The 22,623-nt window shown below is 42.4% G+C and overlaps 1 protein-coding gene across 1 annotated transcript in view; it reads right to left on the reverse strand.

Moving 5' to 3' along the window:
- The window catches only part of HGF (hepatocyte growth factor), a 564,049-nt gene that overhangs the window by 282,325 nt on the left and 259,101 nt on the right, over positions 1-22,623 (reverse strand). The window contains exon 8 of the mRNA XM_078674176.1: positions 5,381-5,546. Coding sequence (XP_078530302.1) covers positions 5,381-5,546 — 166 coding nt within the window. The remainder of the gene's footprint in view (positions 1-5,380; positions 5,547-22,623) is intronic.

Here is a 22,623-nt window from a genome sequence, read left to right on the forward strand (position 1 = left end):
ACCACAGCTCAGTGACTCCTTCGCCGACTTCGTCAGCACGCACGCCCTCGCCTCCATGGACTACATCCTCCTAGGAGACCTGAACTTTCATCTCTAGAACAACAACGACACCAACTCCATCACCTGGCTGGACAATCTTGCCAACCTCGGACTCAGACAGCTCGTGACAAAACCCACCGACGCTGCCGGCGACACACTCAACCCCATCTTCACCGCAAGCCCCCACGTCTCCTTCAACCGCACCACCGAACCCCACTTGGCCGACCACCACTGCATCCACTTCACCTTCAGGAAGCCCACCACGCACCACTGCACCCAATTGCAGCCTCGACAATGCTGGAGCAAAGTCACCGACTACCAGCTCACCACCACCCTCGACCAGAACCCACCCGCTGACTCCAACGGCCCCGACACCGCCGCCCGTAACCTCAGACAATGGATCGCAGACTACGCTCTGCTCAAGACACCCACCAACAGCCACACCAGCAAGAAAGCCACCTGGTTCACCGAAGACCTCCAGGCCTCCAAAATGGTGAAAACTGGAGAAGAACTGGCACCGCAAACGATCACCCGCCAGTTACACAACCCACAAGAACGCCACCCGCAGACATCACCAACTCATCAGAGCCGCCAAGAGGGCCTCATTCAAGGACCGCCTAGACAACAATGCACACAATAGCAAGGAGCTCTTCAACATCGTGAAGGAACTCTCCAACCCCAGCTCCAACGCCAATGAGATCCCACCTTCGCAAGACCTATGAGACTCACTGGCTACCTTCTTCCACCGCAAGATCACCAACATCCACAACAGCTTCAACTCCACGCCCGCCCCGACGACCACCGCCCCCACCACCACCACATGCACAAACCATCTACTCTCCTGGACAAGCGTCATCGACAAGGACACCAACGAGATCATGAAGACCATCCACTCCGGCTCACTGCTAGACCCATACCCCCACCACATCTTCAACAAAGTCAGCGCATTCATTGCACCCCATCCATGAACATTTTCTTCGAGACAGCAACCTTCCCGAAAAGCTGGAAACACGCTGAGATCAAGGCTTTACACAAGAAACCAAAGGTGGACCCCAAGGACCTCAAGAACTTCCGGCCCATCTTCCTGCTCCCATTTCCGGCGAAGGTCACCGAGAAAATCATCAACAAACAGCTGACCCGATACCTCAAAGACAACAACATCCTGGACCCATCCCAATTCGGTTTCCGCAGCAACCACAGCCCCTAAACCGCCCTCATCGCAGCCACAGATGACATCAGGACCCTGCTAGACAACAGAGAAACAGCAGCCCTCATCCTCCTGGACCTGTCAGCCGCCTTCGACACGGTCTGCCACCGCACCCTACACACACGCCTACACGACGCCGGAATCCAAGGAAAGGCCCTGGACTGGACCACATCCTTCCTCTCCGGCAGAACTCACAAGCGTCTGCCTCCCCCCCTTCCGCTCCTATGCCACCGAGATCATATGCGGCGTACCCCAGGGCTCGTCCCTCAGCCCGACGCTTTTCAATATCCACATGGCACCGCTCGCCCACGTCAACACAACCTCAACATCATCTCCTACTCCGATTACACCGAACTGATCATCTCCCTCACCAAAGACCCTCACACAGCCAAAACCAACCTCCACGGAGGAATGAAGGCCGACGCCGACTGGATGAGGAACAGCTGACTGAAGCTGAAATCGGACAAGACGGAGGTCCTCATCCTTGGGTCCACCCCTTTGGCCTGGGTCGACTCCTGGTGGCCGACCACACTGGGAACTGCTCCGACACCCACAGACCACGCATGCAACATAGGGGTCATCCTTGACTCCACCATCACCATGCCTAAGCAGGTCAAAGCCATCTCCTGCTCCTGCTTCAACACCCTCCGAATGCTACATAGGATCTTCAAGTGGATCCCCACTAAAACAAGTAAGAACAGTCACCCAGGCCCTCGTCACCAGCAGGCTGGACTACGGTAATGCCCTCTTTGCAGGAGCATCGGCCAAGCTCCTGAGACGGCTGCAATGCATCCAGAACAAGCTCCTCATCCACCCACACAAAGTTGTCCACGTCACCGGCCCAGCATACCTCAACAGACGACACAGCTTCTACATCCCCACCCGCAAGCACCGCTCTGCCGACCTCGCCCTCGCCGCTGTCCCCCGCATCTGAAGAACGACAGCTGGAGGAAGATCCTTCTCCCACCTCGTTGCCAGGACCTGGAACAACCTCCCCACCAACCTACGGCAGACCCAAGACCTACTGGCCTTCTGAAGACTACTCAAGACCTGGCTCTTCGATAAGTAGCAGCATGCCCCCCCAACGCCTTGAGACCCTCACGGGTATGTAGTGCGCTTTACAAGTGTCCTGATTGATTGATTGATTGATTGAACTGCGAGTCACAGAAAATAAGAATGAATGCACTGATGCCATCACAGTAGAAAACACGTGAAATAGCAATGAAAAATTAAAAACCTAGAAAACATGAAATTGAATCAATGACAGCAAATATCATGCACATCAGGTATGGGGTGCTTGCTTGGCGAAAGGTGGGGCGGGGCTGTGCATCAAGAGCTCTGCCAATGCTTGATTCATTATCACTTATGTGCCAGGCTTTCACAGACCCAGCTCCAGAAAGTGTCTCCTGCGGTATATAAGGAGTTTGCTGGCAGCCAGGCATTGGCTGGTAACTAGGTACCAAGTTATATTTATTTATTTATTTAATCGATCAAAAACATGATCATTCACATCTTAAAATACGTAGACTCAGTGTGTGGCTCGAGATGTTTTGTGTGTGGGTGTGTGTGTTGTGGGGATAATGTTTATTTGAGTTATGGAGATGGGTCCGGGTGTTTGCTTGGAGGCCATCAGAGAGACACCAGTGCTTGTGTAAAACCATGGTATGTTCGGAGTCCGCAAGAGCTGAGACATACATGCTCCAGACCATGAAATGGAAAGGCGAATAGATGTGCGGACCCCACAAAAAAGCAACTGGTTAGACACATTACAAAAAGCCCCGGTGAGGTGCGCGTGCTCGCATTAAAAGGAATTTTAAAGAAGCCGGTGAGTGGTGCGCGCGCACACTGCAAAGAATTTAAGGAATGCAGCTGGCCCAGTGCGGGACGCTGCTCGCTCCCAAGGTCCCAAAGCCAGGGGAGAGAGAAGGTGGGACATGCACCCGCCTTTTGCCAATTGCGAACTGTCTTTCTTAGAAAGACACACGCAAAGGCCAATAGCATGTGAGCCAAAAAAAACCACACTCACGAGCAGGTGGTCCAAGTTGAAAGCTTTACTAGAAGCCTCGCAAGCCGCGCATCTGCGCTGACTCAGGCGAGACCTAAAAATGACTGTTTAATAAACAAAATATCACTGAAGTTCACTAGTTATACTGACCCAACTATTACTTGCGACCACACCATGAGCTGCATATGAGCTTTCCACGCGCTGCTTATGACCTCATCATGTTAACTGACAAGATTGATGACATCACAGATCACATCACTGATTGCATCATCCAATCGGTATGACAGTATGACATACACTTAGCATACTGGAAGGTATTCTGTAAAGTACACGTATACCCAATATTCTATAACATGTGTAGTACTAATGGGTGTATCCTTTCCCAACAACGGAATAAGCAAAACATGAAGCATATCTTTGAAATCACCCATTTTAAGTAGATATTATGCTCTTTTTTCATTGACACAGTAGTGCGTACGAAATATATTTGCTCTGAAACCTTTAATTACAACAATGTATTCAACCTCGAATACAATTCGTAACAGAGATTGGCTATTATTGATCTTAGTGAGCTCTCATTTGACATAGAATTTTAAGTCAACTACATCACTTGAATATATAATACCAAATTATAAGGTATGCACTACCAGGCCTATCGAAACTCTCTGTATAATGTAAAAATACCTTACACATATTCCTGAAATAAGCAAACTGGAGGACTCCAATGTAACATCACTCACAATCATACTGTGATTGGAACCTTCCATAGCTGAATCACCCATACATTGTACATGCAATTTAACCCTCCGAATTTAGGCACAACCTATTTCAAGCGTGCGAGTGCAACTCACAATAGTTGAGGACAGTGTCTGCATTAGTGGAATACTGCTGTATATATTTAAAAATCAATTCGACTCTTGCACTGTAATGACTCCTGATCTCGTTATACATTAAGGAGAACTTCCTTATGTACGTGCATACTATTTATGTACTTACATGCAATATAGCAGATGCAATGTACTTGTACCTGGACATATTGAACACAATGTACGGGTGCCATAACGATCAACCTGACACATCCTTTGCATTTGATGACGTTAAGATTATCCTAAATTATTGCAAATCTTAGATTCCCTCAAAAGTAATGTTCACTTATATTAATAGTAAACATTCACTTGCGTTTTCTTCTCCAAACATGTGGCGTTCATTTTTCATCAAACTATTTTCATATTCTGTGTTGATTTCTAGTTATTTCTTATAAACTGCCACCATTTCATTAAAAATGTATTGACAACACTCGATGTTATAGGATTTTTAGATTCAAGATTTGCATTACTTTAAGTGAAACATAACCTCGAACTACTTCAAATGAACACAAAGTGATACAAAAGTTCAAGGGGCCGATTTACAAGCCCCTTGCGCCACTTTTGTGTCACTTTTTCCACGTTAAAAATGACGCAAAACTGTCGCAAGGGGCTTGTAAATCTGCCCCCAAGAATTTTGCATTTGCTGGTACATATCATAGGCTCACCACACATCTGTGCTTTAATATGACCGATGCTCTCGGTTTTGTTGTTATCCCAAGAAATCCCAACTACGTAAACGATTAATCAAACTTTCTTTAAAAAAAAAAATCCATCATTGAAAACACAGATGGAATCATAAACGGCATCTGAAATGTATTTAAACAGCGCCATTCATCATAGAAATGAAAGGATTATGGCCTTCGGTTATCAACGGGTGCAAATGTGTCCCACGTAAGTCTAATAATTGCCAAAGGAGATGTTATATGCATTTGGAACCAATCAGTGTAACTTTCCTGACTAGAAAATAGGAGGTTCAAGTGACAACAAACCTGTAAGGAGGTAATTAATCTCCCCCTGCCCTTGTAAACTGTTTCCTTATGTGTTGTTACATTCGAATGTGTGGATGGACATTGCAAGCACATATGACGCCTTGTCTGTATTTGGCTTCTATAAAACTCGCGGTTACATAACTTATCTGTCCTCTCGCCCCTTTCAGAACCTTTCCGCCATTATAGTAGTGCGAGTTTTTCTATTTTTCTTTATCATAATCTCCAAAATGTACATGCACTTTTCACCAACATCTTAGTAATCACATAAACTCACTTGCATTTGTAGTTCTCTGGAGCGAAACCATGTTGATGTGGATACTGAGAGTCCCATCTTTGGCACTGAATTCCGTTGTATATTGTGTTGACGGTGCCACGATAGCCCTCCCCTTGACCCTTAATGCATTCTGTGGTTATAACAGTGTCATTCATAATGCTTTGGGCTAATAAGAGAAACACATATATTGTCAGGGTATCTCTGCATACGATTGCTGTTGTACTATATTTGCTCTATCTGATTTCAAATGTGCATACTATGCAACACAAACAAATATTGTTCATTAATCGCCTAAAAAAGTCAATTAAAAAAATACTCTTTTCATTAAAATGTCACAAAGCTTTTTTAAAATGGACGTTGTGGAACATTAAGAGAACAACATAAAAAATGAGAAAAATTGGTTCACTCTCAATATTTGAATTTAATTCGAGCATAACAGAGTCAACATCTTCACATTGTAAGGCCTGTGGCATAGGTCGATCATCTTGGTGCTTTTTAAAAATGCATTATGGAGCTTAATGCACTACAAATTATGTAAAAGCAGTAACATTTCGTAAAATGTGTTAAAACTGTTGACATTCAAGAACTGGAGTTCACCTGTTCAGAACACAGTAAACCAAAGTACCCCTCAGAGCTAATGTCAAGATATATGAAAAGTACCACAATGTAATACAATCCAGAGATAAAGATTTTTCAGCATAGGGGCGTACTACAAAGAGCTGTTTTAAGAAAAAATCAGACTCCAAAGAGGCGTCTTTAAGGTGAGTTTACTTCTAAACAACCAGCAACAACAGTCCCCCAGCCAGAGGACAAAAAAATTGTCTCTGATTTCAAACTAAACATTTCCGTTTCCTACATCAGTGAAGTCATGAGAATGCACATTTTAACCCACATTCGATATTCCGTTCATTTGCTTCACCCAACACATCTTCCCCTTGTAGACAAACAAAACAAAATTAACAATTGAACTTTAGCTACATTGTTTCACATAGCCTAGATCATAAATGCAAATCATGACAAATGGTCACGTAACCACACCAAGGATTTTCTCTCCTTAGGAGATCTTGTGTGTGGACAGTTCTTATCATTGACAAGCCCAGTACACAGCTTCTCAGAGGTTACAGTCTCTCCATAACCTCGAGCTACACCACAAGTGTCCAGACCACCACTTCTTTTCATGCTTGGTGGACAACTTTATATAGACAGCTTTCCCTTATTCCACCATTGTTCATCATCAAGTCTGACCATGTTCCTCTTTACACATACAACCTTTTTGGGATCAGAACATGTTGAATGTCCGTTGGCAATATGATTCTGAACCCATCTCCCTCTTTGACCTCAGACCCCCTTTCCTTGTTCTCAGCCACATCTTTTCCTTCATTAACCCTACATCTTTCACCCACATGGGTCTTTTTCTCCTCTGAAACATCCAATTCATTCATCCATGACTGCACCAATTTTGTTGTAGTCACTCTGCCCTTGAGTAATGCGAAGGGTGACAAACCTGTGACTGCACTGGGAGAAGTACGTATTGTCTATATTAAGCCCTCCAGCTCCTTCTTCCAATCCAACCCATTCACCATAGATAATTGTACATTGCCCTTATCACCCGGTTGCACCTCTCCACAAGACCATTAGTTGTGGGATTGTAAAGCAAGTTGGTCACATGTGTTGCACCCCACTTACTTAATTCCTCCAACGTAAATTGCACGCCATTATCCATCCTCAACACAAACAAAGCCCGATCCCTGAAGAGCAGATCATGAAAAATCCCACCACTTCTGATATATTTATAGTCTGAACAACTTTTATCTCAGCCCACTGAGGATAATTATCTATTAGTACAATTCCATATCTATGGCTCTCCTAGCATGTTCATGGGTCCAATAATATCCATGCCCTGTTTGGCACTGGTACAACCTCTACAGGGCTTGGCACTGTCAATTGTGACTTATCACTTTAGGTACAAGCAAGACACTCTCTTAACCAATGCTCCACCTCTCTGTCCATTACTGGCCACCAAAAAGTAATCACTGATTCTTCAACTCATTGAACTAATTCCTATGTGCCCTCCATGTGCTAGATCCAGTACATCTAGTTGTCTTCACTGAGGTACCACTAACAGATTTGCACATCTCATTATATCATCAGACATTCTTAATCTTTGAAAACCTTGTAATACATTTTAAGTGAGTCATCCTCTCTCCCTTTGGGCCATCCCTTATCTATGTATTACATTAACTCCTGCAGCACCATATCCTGTTGCATTGCTTCTTTCAACTTCTCTTCCTTTATGCACCTCATGTCATCTGTAGTTGTACATGCTTCAGCACAAAAATCATTGTCTCTATTCGCTACATGCCCTTTAGTTTCAAAGGCAAACATGACAAACAGTCAGCAAAGACATTTTTCACCCTAGGTATTTACTCCATACAGATTTGGAACCCTTGTAACCTGTAATGCCACATAGCTATCATAGGCATTGCTCTGCAAGCCCCCCGGGTGGAAAATAAATTGAGCAACGGTTTGTGATACATTCACAAAGTATTATAAACCCCACAAATACTTTCTAAAGTGGTTCACCCCCACCAACACGTGAATGCCTCTCTCAATCTATAACAGAAAACAAGACTTATGCACCTCAAAGAGTACATGACGCAAAAGCAATGCTTTATTCCTTCCATTCCTTGTTGCATTACCCCTACTCCCAGACCGTATTGCCTGGCATCAGTTAGAATGATGCACGGATCATGGGTGTCAAACAGCTTGAGTGGTATGGAATCTGCTATTTCTTCCCTGATTAAGCCAAATTGTTAGTCCACCTCTACCGCCTACTCAAACTTTGCATTTTTCTTCGAGTCCTTATCATTTTAGTCTTTTCAGTGCACTTCGGCACAAAACATGCATAAAATTCAAACATCCCAAAGAGAGACAGTGATTGGTTCTTATTTTGCAGTGCCTGAAACTTTAATAGCTTTCATCAAACTCTCCTTTGGCACCAACTCTCTGGCCAACAATTTATGTCCTGAATAGTCCACACAGGCTACAGTGAATTGGCATTTGCTTGCCTTCAAGGTGACCCCTTAAACTTTCAGAATTGACAGCACTAATGCCAGAGTCTTATCATGCTCCTTCTCATCAACCCCAAAAATTAGTATGTCATCCTGGAAACAACTGTTATCAATGCCTTTCAATATGGCTTCGACCACACGCTGAAACATGGATGAGACTGAAGCCAAGTTTAAAGGTATCTGCTTAAATCTAAAAGCTCACTGTGTGCAACAAAAGATGTTCGGTGGCGAGAATGTTTATGTAATGTAATCTGATGGTACGCAGAGGACATACCTAGGGAGGTGAAAATCCTTGACCCTTTACGTGTGTTAAACATTTAAAAAATATTGGGTAGAGGATGTCTGTGGACTCCATATTTTTTCATTATGCTCTCTCAAGTCAATACGCATCTCAATGTACCATTTTGGTTCCGAGTCAGTAGAACTGGCAAATTCATTCTGTGCTCTCTATTGGCTCATTTATGTCTTGCGGACATATCTTCCTGAGCTCCTCCTTCAACTCTTCCCTCCTGGCAACGAGGACATGTCTTTTCTTGTCCACAACTATTTTGGTCCCTGCTTTCAAATTAATCTGGTGTATGAACCCCTTAATTTTGCCCACCGTATTGCTAGACACTTTCAGAAAGGCTTCTTTTCGGGCTATTTACCCTACAGACATCTCACTCATCCTTTCATTCCACAAAATGACCTGTTCTTGGCTGTTGGAATCCAACATGATACCATGGTTTCTCTGATCTAACCAACCCCGTAATCATAAGCCTTCCACAGCCATATACACTGTACCATCCACCACACTCCATTTGAAGTTCAGTCTAGCATCTAACTCGCCAACCTGCTCGATCCGTTCTTCTCCATTTGCTACAGGCTTCACCTTAGACTCCTGCAATTTTACATTCCCCAATTATTTCCATTCTTCCACACCACTTAACATAAATAACAAACCTGAATCTGCCATTATGTTGACACTGATTCCATTCACATATATTATGGCATGCAGCTTCTTAATGCTTGCCCCACTTGCCCAACTTACTAATGAGACTTCTCCCATTTCACTTGTATGCTGGCTTAGTTCTTGCGACTCTTCCTCCACTATAAATACCACGCACACTTCATCCGAATTAGATTGACTACACACATCAGGACCCTTCCCAATAGTGTTCAAACTTTTAGACGACTTCAGTTCTTTACTCTATTTTCCTTTACACACTATCATGAAGTGGCCCTTTTTCCAACATTTGCCACACAATTTGTATGTTTCCGGATAAGTGGGAGAGTTCCTTAAATGGTGGTGGCTTCCACAACAATAGCATTCTAGTGTTTTTTTTAATCTTTTCTTCATTTCTAGACCATTTCTTCTTTGCTTTGTCTTCCAGCTGTAAAGCCGCTCCTGCTTCGTCAAGGACATTTGGTCCATGAACTTTGCTATCAAATTTATCCCACGTGCTATTTCAATAGCTTTATCTAATGTTAGTTTTTATACTGCTCACAACGTCTCCTGCACCTTATTACTATTGGGCTTCTACACCACTTGATCCTGTATTATCTCTTCCTCTAACACATAGCAGCTGAAACTCTTAGATTACTCACAAAGTTTTCATGTGACTCTATGCCGTCTATAAAATTTGCATCGTTCCATTTTGAAATTTCTTTTCATTTTAAAACACAAATCAAAAAACTTTTATAGCCAATGCATGCTTTTCTACTACATCTTCCTCCCCTAATGCAGGTGATGCAGACAGATGTTTGAAAACCGTACTGCTTTGTGTGCCCAAAAAGTGGCACAGTTTTGCAAATGTTTTCCTCCTTGTGAAAACATCACCTTCAATTGTTTCCAAGTACACTCTAAATCCTTCCTTCCATTGCTCCCAATCAACCAAGGGTAAACCAGAAGAATCCAGAAAGGCTGACAGAGGAATCACAGATTGTGGCTTACTTGACATACAATTTAAACAATATCTTTAACAGTATTAAAAATCCTGCAATCCCCCCTTCTGCTAATGTTCATAAGGGTGTGAAAATCACTGTGATCCATGCTCTTTGAGGTGTGTGAATCACTGATAGATTTAAATGTAGGTAAGCCTTTTTATCAGGTTTATGCGAGGTGTGCAAATCACCCTAGCTCACACTTTCTAAGGTGAGCAAATAACCTATATTGACCCCTGATGTGTGCATCAGTTTGAAAGGTTTTTATATCAGCTGAATAATCAACCAATGCTCCACTATGCCCTGAAAATTGCAGCGTTAAGATGTCAAGCATTGGGGTTTGAGCAAGACTGATATTTGCACCCTGAGTTGCCCTGAAGTGCAACCCCAACTTTACTGTGCTTCAAAATGTGTCCATTGTTATACAAACTGTCACACTTCTAAATGCTCCGAATTTACTTATTTATGCAGGCACGCAGCACATACCTGCAGTCTCCATTATGCAGCGCTGCCATCAATATACGCTGTTGTGACTGCTGCAACTTGGAAAATAACTCTCCAAGATGTCAGTAGTCAGCACACAGGATATGTACCAAACATCACAGGAGGTATATGGTTCAGCGACGTGAATTGACATGTCCTAGGCTTTTGGTTAGGGCGTGACGTAGACTTGCCAAAAAAACGGTCGACTCTTCACCAAAAGCCCAGTGCCCCATGTACTCCAGTCACTGCTGTGAACTGCATACACTCCCCACTCTCCACAGTCTCTCTCTGTTGCTGGACAAGCTGCAAACAAACGTCCCTCCATGTTTTCACGAGAACATCCCCCTACCGGCTATGAACACCAGTGTTCCGTCCCTCTGCTTGTCGCCACTGAAAAGTCCTGCTTCAAGGAAATCACAGACTACAAAGATACCTCTTTAGGTGACTTTACTTCTAATCTTACACCAGCTCAGCTAGATGAAAAACAACCACCTCGAATTTAAAACTAAACATTGCACTTTCCTACATCCGAGAAGTCATGAGACTCCACATTCCAACTCAAATTCCGTATTCCTTCCACATGTTTCCTTGCAACACCCAATACAGACTCTATTTCTTTCATTATGCCATATATTACTCTGCCAGTCCTTCATATTTAAATCTTATGATCAAACATCTTCTTTCAATTTAAACCCCCCTTTAGACCCTCCCCCAGGTCTCAAATATATTTTGTCCTTTTTCCTTCCCCATTTTAAATCTCACAAATGTTTTAAAAATGAGTTATGGTAGTGTATTTTTTAGAGTGATACATTTGACACTGCACAATAAACCAGTATGTACGTGTATAATATTTGATTATGTATTTTTATGTAAGTCTACATTTTATTTTGGCATTTGATATGCAGGTACCTCACCATTCGTGTTAGCAAAACCATTGTGGTACCACTCTTACTGCAATTTCCCTAACAAAGTGGTGCTGTGCTGTGGCTCATTTTACTTTCAGTACTGCAAAAGAGTACGCAAGGTATTTTGGCATACTATAATCTGAGATGCTTGGCTTTTAGTTTCTTCTTGGGCTCACATGAAAGGCAGTGGAATGCTTGCTCAAGCTGGCTCTTTGGAAGATGCCCTGTCCGAATTTCCCCATAGAAGTGAAGCACGCTCTATAGGAGGCTTCTACTGTGGATGAGTTTGGTTATGTAAGACTGCAGAATAACATGCACCCTCTGAGCTAGTGCTGAACATATAAATGTATATTGAGATAGGCAACTGCCCATTTGCCTTTACAGCCTTTAGAGATCTACTATTTACCCACCAGGTGCACATTAAGGCAATCAAATGTATACTAGATGAAAGAATCAATCTTTAAACCCAAAAATGTATATACATGTGTAGAAAGTTATCAAACCACAAACATGCCAAATTTAATCAGATAGCATAAAACATGCAGATGCTCATCAATAAACAACAATGGAGGGATAACACATTCAGAGGGCTGGAGCTGTCTGTGCTCTGATCTACAGCATTTATACTGTCACTGCTGCACCCTTTCAAAAGAAAGTTGAAAATATCTGGCCTGATTTAGAGTTTGGCAGGCAGGGTACCCCATCACAATTGTGGTAGAATTCTCTGTCTGCTGAGCTGATGGTTTTACCTGCTCAAGTTAGAGTGGAAACCCTACACTGACGGAGTCAGGGACATTGGTATAGTCATGTCAAACTGTCTATCCTTTTTGGAGCGGATCCTACGACAAAAGCTCCAAGAATGTCAGATTAATTCATTTTTTGTTTTTTACAAACAAGCTCTTCATTTGGGAGTTAGTTTTTAAAAAAGAAAAAATGTTTGTTGTGGGCTAATTGAACCATGGTGGCCTGCTCAGCAAACTTTCCTTGCCTTCAGAAGGGCCGCGGTAGTGGCAGATTCTCTAAAGACACATAGATCTTCTAAAAAATAGTGGACATATAAAACTAAGGTGTAAGGTAGTCCAGCCAGGGTGGCAGAGGGGATGAATGTACATACCAGATCATTAAACATTAAAATAAAAATCAGATCATGCCAACACCACATGTGAGGTTATTTTCCCTCAGGCAGATGTAAAGTTTATCCTTTCACAAAGCCTACAAAAACCAAAGATTTAGGCATGTTTGAACTATGACAATTTAGGAAGCACACAAATTTAAATTTGAAAAATGTGGTATACATGCTAAACTGCCTATGCGGTCTTAGGTGCATAGAAATGATGACACAGAATATATGCAACCGCAAAGGTGAGCAGAGGAGCAATATCCAGCGTGAAAGGACTACCACACATGACTAGCCATATTATTAGCATGGGACATATGGTTAATGACCAGGATGGTGTAAGAATATAGAAATTATAAGTAATAAATCAGACCGCTCTTATAGTACAGGTATTACTGTAAAAAGATTAGAGGTAGATATACAAACTGCAGACACACTAGACAGGTAAGAATGATGGCAATGCCTGGACTTCAAAGAATATTTAAGGGTCAATGCTGTAGTGTCCTACCAGCCCCGGTACTCTCGAATAACCACATCACACATGGAGATTAATTTTAAACATCTTAACATCTTTATTAAGCTGTGTTCAACTCAGAACTCAACATTCCAAGCCTGCCTTCAAATCATCTTGCTAACGCTAACATCACAGGCCCACCGAGTACAGTGGCAACCAAAAGAGTTCCAGAATTCATTTATTTATAAGACATTACAATTGCTGCACTGGCTTCTAGTACCATTATAATTGTATGAATATGATTACTGCGTATGTCAACCTATGCACTAAACACCACATTAGCAAATATTCATTTGACTCAGGTTTGCCATCCTCATAATTGTAGCATCCTCCCCAGCCTGGGTGCCCACTAATGAATACACCACACACGAAACGTGGTAAAACACGTCTCATTTCTTCTGAAGATAACCGCAAACTCAACATTCTATCCTTTCACTTCACTATGCTCTAACACTATGTCACAGTTCTACGGAGTCTATCAGTAGCAAAATGGGTTTAGTCATTTCTAACTCACATGACACTACATCTCCCCCCTTTCCTAAACAAAAAATGAAAGTTCTTTACAAATATATACAATTATAACTCTTCAATGCATCTTCATGGTACTCTGATCACACATCCCTACTGTGTCTTTGAAAACTGAGGACCGGCAGTCAAAGTGTTCATGATCTGCATTGGCGATGTAGGAACAACAGCAGTCAGAGGGTATTCAATTGTCCTTTCAGACCCAGTCACTACATTGATAACAGGGCTTGACAAGTGATGAGCCACATGTTGGAACTGTGATGAATCTCACATAATAGACTTCCCAGGACATTGGGCAGTCACCAAGTGTCCTTTGTTGGTCACAACATGAAATGGCTTAGCATCAAAGAGTGCATCAGAATTCCATTTTCTAGCCTGATGGGCAAGCACTTGAACTCCTATAGTAAACACAATATATTTTGCATGTTGGCACTTGTCTGCATAGGCCTTCATTTTTCTTTTGCGATTCAAGGGCCCGATTCACAAAGGTAAAGTGAGACAATTCTAACTTTGCAACTTTCGGTGGTCACAAAGGGCATTTACAAGTCATAAAGTCAGACTTTTGTCTCAGTAAAACTTATGTTTTGGTTTTATGTTTAACTGAGCCCAGAACTTTCAGTCTCAGTGAAACTTAAGACCAAAACTTACGTTTAACTGAGACAGAAGTCTAACATTATGACTCATAAACGCCCTTTGTGAATACCGAAAGCCATGCAGTTAGATTTTGGTCCCAGTTTAACTTTGCGAATCAGGTCCCAAGTTTCTTATACAGATTTCTTCCTCAGTACTTGATCTTCTGTTGGCCCACCTAGATAACTGGTTGTTGCAGCTCTACTGAACTTCAAGGTTGAAGGGCTTTCACCTGTGGTACAGTGAGGGTCGAAGAGTAGAATTTAAGACAATTTTATGGTCAGAATTTTCCAAAACAGCACGCTGAACAGCTTTCTTGAGTGTACTCATGAAATGTTCGACAAGACCATTAGCCTAGGGCCAAGGAGGCGTGCTCTTCTGGTGCTTCAATTTAAGATGACTGAGAAAGTCTCTGAATTCTCGACAGTAGAAAGGTGGGCCATTGTCAGATTTTAGGATTGCAGGAACAACCCCTATCACGAAGATGCTGTCTAATCTTCTGTCAATGGAAAATGGGAGTATTCATCAACAATCACCATCAGATGATGTCCATTGTCAAGAAGACCAAGGAAGTCCATGCCAATTCGTTCCCATGCATGCTTTGGCAACTCTGACATGTTTAAGGTGTGTTGAGTGATTTTCAATGAAAGGCAGTTGCATAGATGACAGGCCTTCAATCCTCTTTTAATTCTATCATCAAGATGGGGAAACAAGACTCAGTATCGGAGAGCTCATTTTATGGCAATGATTGCAAAATGTCCTTTATGGGCCACTTCAATGATCTGTTGTCCCAGTCTCTCCAGAATAGCAATTCTCGAGCCTCTCAGGAAAAACCCTACTTGAGTAAAAGACAGCTCATCTTTGACATTTTTAAACTTCTGGTATACACTCTCACTGGTAACAGGTTGAGTGTGCTGGTTCCAAGACTGGAAACAAATACTGTCTTTCAGTTTTAACATGACACTGTCTTGACTCATGACAGTCACAATTTGTTCCAACGAAATGGCAGGTGGTGTGCTGGTTTTCACAAAGAAATTCAGGTAGACTTCAGCTTTCTTCAAAGGGGTATCATGGCACTCTAGATGCACTCATGAGAAGTAGTTGTCAGGGTTTAGATCTTTCTCTGGATAGTGCACAATTGTGTAGTTGCATTCTTGAAATCGTAGACACCAACATTCATTGTGAAGACGTATCTTGGACTTTGCATTGTCATAAATGCTCAACAACTGTTGATGATACATCACAAACATGAAAGACTTTCCATATATAAATATGTGGAAATGACCGATACCACTTATAAACCTTTTTTCTCTGGTTGTGAATAAGCACGTTCAGTTTGGGCCAAACTTATGCTTGCATATGTCACAATATCCCTTCAAGCATTTGGGTGTTCACTGTGCTGGGCAAATGTTGCGCCTAAACCGACTGGTTTGGCGACAACAACAACCTCTGTTTGAAGGTTTGGATTAAACAATGCCACTTCAGCAGCATTCTCTATAGCCTGTTTTATTTATTTATTTATTTATTTTAGGAGTTTTATATGGTGCTGGCCAGACCCAAGGGTATCAGTGCGCTTTACAACACATTTTAAATACAAGAATCACATAGTAAGGCAGAGGTATATATATATTGGTTCGGAAGTTCAAGCATGCTGTGAAACATTGAGAAAGGGAGTCCTGCGATAACCTCGATGGGTGTACATTGTCATTGGGCTGATCCTCTTTCAGGGAGAAGAGGCGAGGAGGAACTGGGAGCGGGAAGAGGTAGGTCTTAATGACACAGTGTCAGGGTCCTGTATAGTGCATGCTGGCTCGCTTCGGCGTCAGTTCATGTTTGGGAAAGCACGGTTGAGGAAGAGGACTTTTAGGAGTTTCTTAAATTTTACAAAGGAAGGGATAGTCCTGATATCCACTGGGATGGAGTTCCTAATTTTGGGAGCGCTCCCAGCAAAGGATTCAGTAGCCTTTTGTTTTGCGTTTCTTCATAGGGATGAGTAGTAGGGTATTGGAGCTCCTTAGGTTCCTAGCCTGACCAGCCTTCTTGAGGTTGGAGGCCAGGTAGTCGGTTTTCCCTGTGTGAATGGCTTTGTGCGTGAGGCAGGAGGTCTGAAACTGGTGCGCATTTCGACTGGGAGCCATTTTAGTTCTCTGAGTGCAGGAGAAATGTGTTCATATTTCTTAACTCCGGTGACCATTCTGGCTGCTGCATTGAGCGTAGTTTTGAGGGAAACTAGGTGGGATTTTGCTGTGCCGGTGAGGACTTCATTGCCATAGTCGAATCTAGATAGCACCAATGATTGAGTGGCTTGTTTGAGGTCCTTGGGCGGGATGAAGGGTTTTATTTTGTTGAGTAGCTTCAGATTAAGGAAGGCGCTCTTTGCGAAGTTCTTAATGTGTTTGGACATGTCGAGTGTGGCATCTAGGGTGATTCCTAAAGATTTTACAGAGCTGGCCAGCGTGAAGTTGTCCTTGAGAGCATTGATTACTTTTAGCCTTTGTACAATATGCAGGTTTTCTTCTTTGTTGTAGATGAGGAGGATTTCGGTTTTATCTTGGTTGAGTTTTAGGTGGTTAATTGATAGCCATTGTTGAGCTTCTCTTAGGGTGTCGTTGAGTCTATGAATGTCATCGATGGAGGAAGTTTCCAGATAGATCCGGGTGTCATCAGCATAAAGATGGAAGGGGATGTTGTCTTTTTTGAGTAGGTTGGTGAGGGGTTCCATGTATATATTGAACAGTTGAGGGGAGATTACTGAGCCTCTGGGAGCACCTCTGCTGACGGAGTATAGGTCTTGATGTTTATACTTTTGATCCGGTTGTGTAGGAAAGAGGAGAACCAGTGTAGGACCACCTCATCTGCACCTACCCTTTCTTGGAGAGGCTTGATGAGTAGCTTGTGGTCAACCGTGTCAAAGGCTAGCCGATAGGTCCAGGAGAATGAGTAGGCAGCATTGGTCAGTGTCAAGAGACTTGTGGATGTCATCCACTATGCTAAGGATCGCGGTTTTGGTGCTACAGCCTTTTCTGAAGCCCGATTGGTGGGGGTCAAGAAGGTTGATACTGTCCATGTGCTGAGTCAGTTGTAGGAGAATGCACTTTTTGAGGATTTTGGATAGGAGGGGAAGATTGGATTCGGGTCTGAAGTTGTTCAGGTTGTTGGTGTTGAGGCCTGGTTTCTTCAGTAGTGGCGTGACTTGGCCGACTATGAGGCAGTCTGGTATGATGCCGGGTCTCAGGGAGCTGTTTATGATCTTGCACCAGAACAGTGCTAGGGAGAGTTTCAGTTTTTTAGCCCATTGGGAGGGAATAGGATCTAGGACATGAGATGCGGGTTTGGCGGTGGAGATCAGTTTGAGAATCTCTGCTTTAGGGATGGGGTTGAAGGATTTTCAGGTTTTTCTGTGGTGCTTAAGTGTGCTGACTTTGGTCTCCGAGGCTAGGCTTTTGCAGGGGGGATTGAGGTTGATGTTAAGTGAGAGCTCAATCTTGGTGATTTTGTTGTTGAAGAAGTTTGCAAAGTTGTCGCACAGGTCTTTGGAGGCCTGCACTGAGGTTGCAGAGGGCTTGGAGGTTTGTTGCCTGATGATGTTAAAGAGTTCTTTAGGTCGGTTCTTCGCGTTGTCCAGAGTGGTGCAGAAAAAGGTGAATTTTTCGTTGTTGATGTGTTGTTGTAATTCCTTTGGGCTGCTTTGAGTTGTTCGAGTAGGTATGGGGAGGGGTTGTTCCGCAATAGTCGTTCTGTAGCTCTTAGTTGCCTTCTTTCGGCATTGATGTCCGTGTTGAACCAGGATCTGGATGTAATGTTCCTGGTTTTTTTTATTTTCAGGGGGGCTAATTGGTCTAGGATGGACGTCATAGTTGTGTTGTAGTGATAGGTGAGTTCCGTGGTAGAGAGATCACCTGTGGAGATAGGAAGAAGCAAGCTTACCCTTTCCTCTAGGTCGGCTAAGGTGATCTGAGTTAGATTTCTCGTCCACATTGGGAGGTCTTGAGTGGGAGGTTGATATGTGATCGGTTGGGTTTTGCAGAATAGGATTAAGTGGTCGAAGGGTAGGATGTGGTCAATTGTGAGTATGTTGCATTGGGCGATAATGGCGTCTAGGATTGCTCCTTTGTTATGGGTTTCATCTGAGCAGTGTTGGGTAAGGTTGTTGCTGATCAGCAGCTCGTTCAGGTTTTGGATTAGTGAGTTGCTATGTTCATTCCAGTGTAAGTTGAGGACACCCAGAATTAAGTTATTTGCGTCTCGGAGAGCACAATGCGCGATCAGTTCGGACAAGTGCTTGAAGAATGTGGTGATGTTGCCAGGAGTATGGTATAGGAGATGGCAGTGTAGTGTTTTATTGTCAGTTGTGTTAATGATGGCGGTAAGGCATTCAAAAGAGTTATACTTGAAGGTGTTGATTTCCGTCACGGACATGTTGTTGTTGTGAATGATTGCTATACCCCCACCTCTTTGGTCTTTTCGATCTTTGTTGATGATAGCAAAGCCTGGGGCACAAGAGTGTCCATGACTGGTGGCGAGCAGTCATTGAGTCAGTTCTCAGTGATGAAGTCTATGTCGATCTTGTGGGTAAGGATGGATTCTGCTAGCTCTGTGGCATGTTTGGAGGCTGATCTGCAGTTAATGAGCATGCAGTTAGTGGAGGGTGGCACTTTTTTTTTTTTATTCTTCAGTGGGACCATGGGGATGTTGGTGAGGAAAACTTTGGGCCTGGGAGTTTGGGGGGAGTTGTCTCTTCTGAATCCAGTGATCACCTGGATCTTGGAATAAGGGGTGAAGTAGGTGGATAGCAAGTATCTTCGTAAAGCTTTGTTCGCATTTATGTGACCAATGAAATGAAGCATTCTTTTTCCTCAAGTGTTTCAATGGAGCACTTACGGTGGCAAAGTCTTGTATATATCTAGAGCAGTAGCTAGCCAAGCCAAGGAATTAACATAACATGGAAACATGTTGAGTGGGATGGGCATTGACAACGCTTGCACTTTAGCTGTATTGGGTGAGATTCCCCCCATCAAAAAAAAAAGTATGACCGAAATTTGTTTTCTTTGTCTTTTGGAACTCAAATGTTTTGAGTTTCAAAGTCAAACCTGCATCCGCAAGTAAACAACACACACATGTGAGAGCTTTTTCCTGCTTCTTCTGTGTAGCTTCGAAAAACAATACGTCATCACTATGATTAAACACATTTATGAGAGGATGCATGATATGTCGAATGACATCTTCCAACAGCTCTGCAGCTTAAGTCTTGTATATTGGAACATACCAATATGTGTAGACATGGTTAGAAATGTACCTGCAACTCTCCTTTAGTTGCAACTGATAATATCCTTTATTCAAATCAAAGCGACAGAAGAAGACCTTCGCACCATTAAATTAGTTTATCATGTCGCCGATGAGTGGACCTGAATGTCGTTCTCGTTCAATTGCCTTGTTTGCTTATGGGAGAAACCCAGGATTTGGACTAGTGAAAAGTTTAATGATATCATGTTTGAGCAATGATTCAAGTTCTTTTAACAGCTTCCTGTAAATGAAATGCAGTTCATCTGTGCCTTTGAGCAATAGGATCGTCGTTCTCATTAATGTGCAATTGTACTTTCATAGTCTTGAAGATTCCTATCCCGTGAAATAATGAAGGGAACTGACTTACTCTTTTGTAATGAGCATTCATGTTCTAGTTCACTGATATCAGTTCCATATCAGCAGCTGTGCAGAAACTGAGTAAACTGTCACTTGACGCCATCCCTGAACGTACATGAATGGATGCTTGTACTTTTGTTTTCTTGTGTTTCATCGTTGCTTCAAATGAACCTTGACTTTTTAATGATGTCAATGAAGCCAATGTATACACTTCAATGTACTCAAGGCTTAAGTCATCGCAATGAAGATAGTTCATTGTATTTTTCTCAGGCTTTTTGTTTATCGATGCACCACTGATGGTATTAAAACATATTGAGCAATTGTTTACCTTTAGTGTCATCTCCAGACAATGTTTGATTGACTTTTGTGCTTGTTCAGGTCAACTTTTCTATGCCCTTTGTTTTTCTTCACAAGCAACCAGTCCAACAAGCACACAGTTTTTTGAGGCAAACATCGACATTGCACAATTATTGTCTTCACTTTCACTTGCTATTGATACTGAAGACCTCGTTTACAATGATATAGATGACGAACAACTTTGTTGCTCTCGATGTGCCTCACAGGAGCAGGTGCCACTATTGATAGATTAATTATTCTCTGTGAGTAAATTGTACTTCACATACTGAGGACTCATTTATTTATTTATTTAAGAAGCTTATAAAGCGCGCAGCTACCCCCGTCGGGGGTTCAGGTCCCCAAAATCGTGTTAATGTGGCCTGAGCATGGTCTATGTTACAAATTTAAGCAAGACTACAGTGGCTCTGGTCCATGCTGACAAAGCGCTACACTATGATGTATGACATTTCCACTGTGCACAACCCGGAAAATGCATGCTTCACTCTGCATTTCCCTGAAATTAACAAAAAAATGGCACATTCAGGTAACATGCTGGGGACAGAAGAATAATGTATCTCTATTGAAGGCAACATCCTTTGATGAAGTAAGTTCAATCATATTCTGATGATTTAAATGCAATCAATTGTCAGTATTATTCCATGTGACACTAGCTTGATAATATATTAGTATCTTAACAGTGCATGACTATAGGAATATTTCCTCTCCCATTCTCCTATGGGGCATAATCTGCATGAGTTATTGTAAAGTTAGGAACACTTTTATGCATGTTATTCTGTTATGTGAGTTTTGTAAAGTGTGAGTTTCCATTGATTTCACTGGTGTAAGCATGTCAGAATGAGGGCACATAAACAACACAAAGATGGTTCCCAAGTGATTGCACTAGTTGATAACTAATATGATTTCCATTCTAGGTTGTATCAGAATTTAAGTACCACAAATAACAGCAAGTTTCCTCTGTGCATTTGTTGTATGTTATGCTGTCCTCCACATAGCGCACCAAATACCCAATAGTTAGGCTGGGTTGTTACTTGGGATACAAGTCTAGAGGAAGACCAGTGACACGTGACGGCTTTATCGTTGGCTGAGCCTTGTCAACTACCCTTTAGATGTGGGGATAATAGTCAGCCGAAGGCATGTTAAATGCTCATTTTAATGTTATCCGGGGAATCAATAAATGTATAGATACTGGTGATCCTCTATATAATTATATTCAGGATAATTCTATTTTAGAAGACTATATTAGAGCTCACAAAGGGGGTTGAGCCTTTTCCCAGCAGAATGTGTTCTTGAAAGTGGACAAACCCTGATTATGAAGCATGCCACAAAATGTGAGAGAGGATCCAGTCCACAAAATAAATATTTTTGTGGGAAAAGAGGTAAGGGATGATTTTCATACCATTAGTTAGGCTGTGTTGTGTCTATCTTTAGGGAGAATTATATAGCCCATTTCTTCTTACCCTACCTTGTTTAGCACACCTCGTTCTTTATAGATCTCTTATAGTGCGTGCCACTCCAGATAAATCCATTTGTGAAGAGTTATTCCTGGTTGGCCAGGTGGCTCAATGGACCTATGTGTTTGCACCAGAAATCTGTGTTTGAGCTTATGGTCACATATTCAAATCCTAGCAGGTCCTATGAGCTTTTTATTCTTTTGAAGTTGATAAAACAAGTACCATATATTTGGGGAAAATTTTAAATCTGTTTTTCAGCACCAAAATGGGTGAATATGATCTTTACAAATGCATGCTATAATTTGTGTGTGGGCTATCACAGATTCATCTGAGCTATACCAGACGTTTATCCATGCCAGGTGTATTGGTTCTCAGCACCTCAGCTCTTTACTGATTAACAATGGAAGCAGATTGTGCACAGTAATATGCATCTAGCTGCCCCAAATCTCTATTATTTCTGGTATATCCCCCATTTCTTTGTGAAGCCATCCATATAGAAGCCCATTAAATATCTATGACACATATCTATGCAATGTGCTTTTCAATTCAATTCAATTCAATCACATTCTTCATCAATGAAAAAGTTAAATTTAACCCTGTTCAATCCGCCAGGCCCAAAGTCTGGAA

This window comes from Lissotriton helveticus, chromosome 1_1 (assembly GCF_964261635.1).
Source record: "Lissotriton helveticus chromosome 1_1, aLisHel1.1, whole genome shotgun sequence".
Taxonomy (NCBI): domain Eukaryota; kingdom Metazoa; phylum Chordata; class Amphibia; order Caudata; family Salamandridae; genus Lissotriton; species Lissotriton helveticus.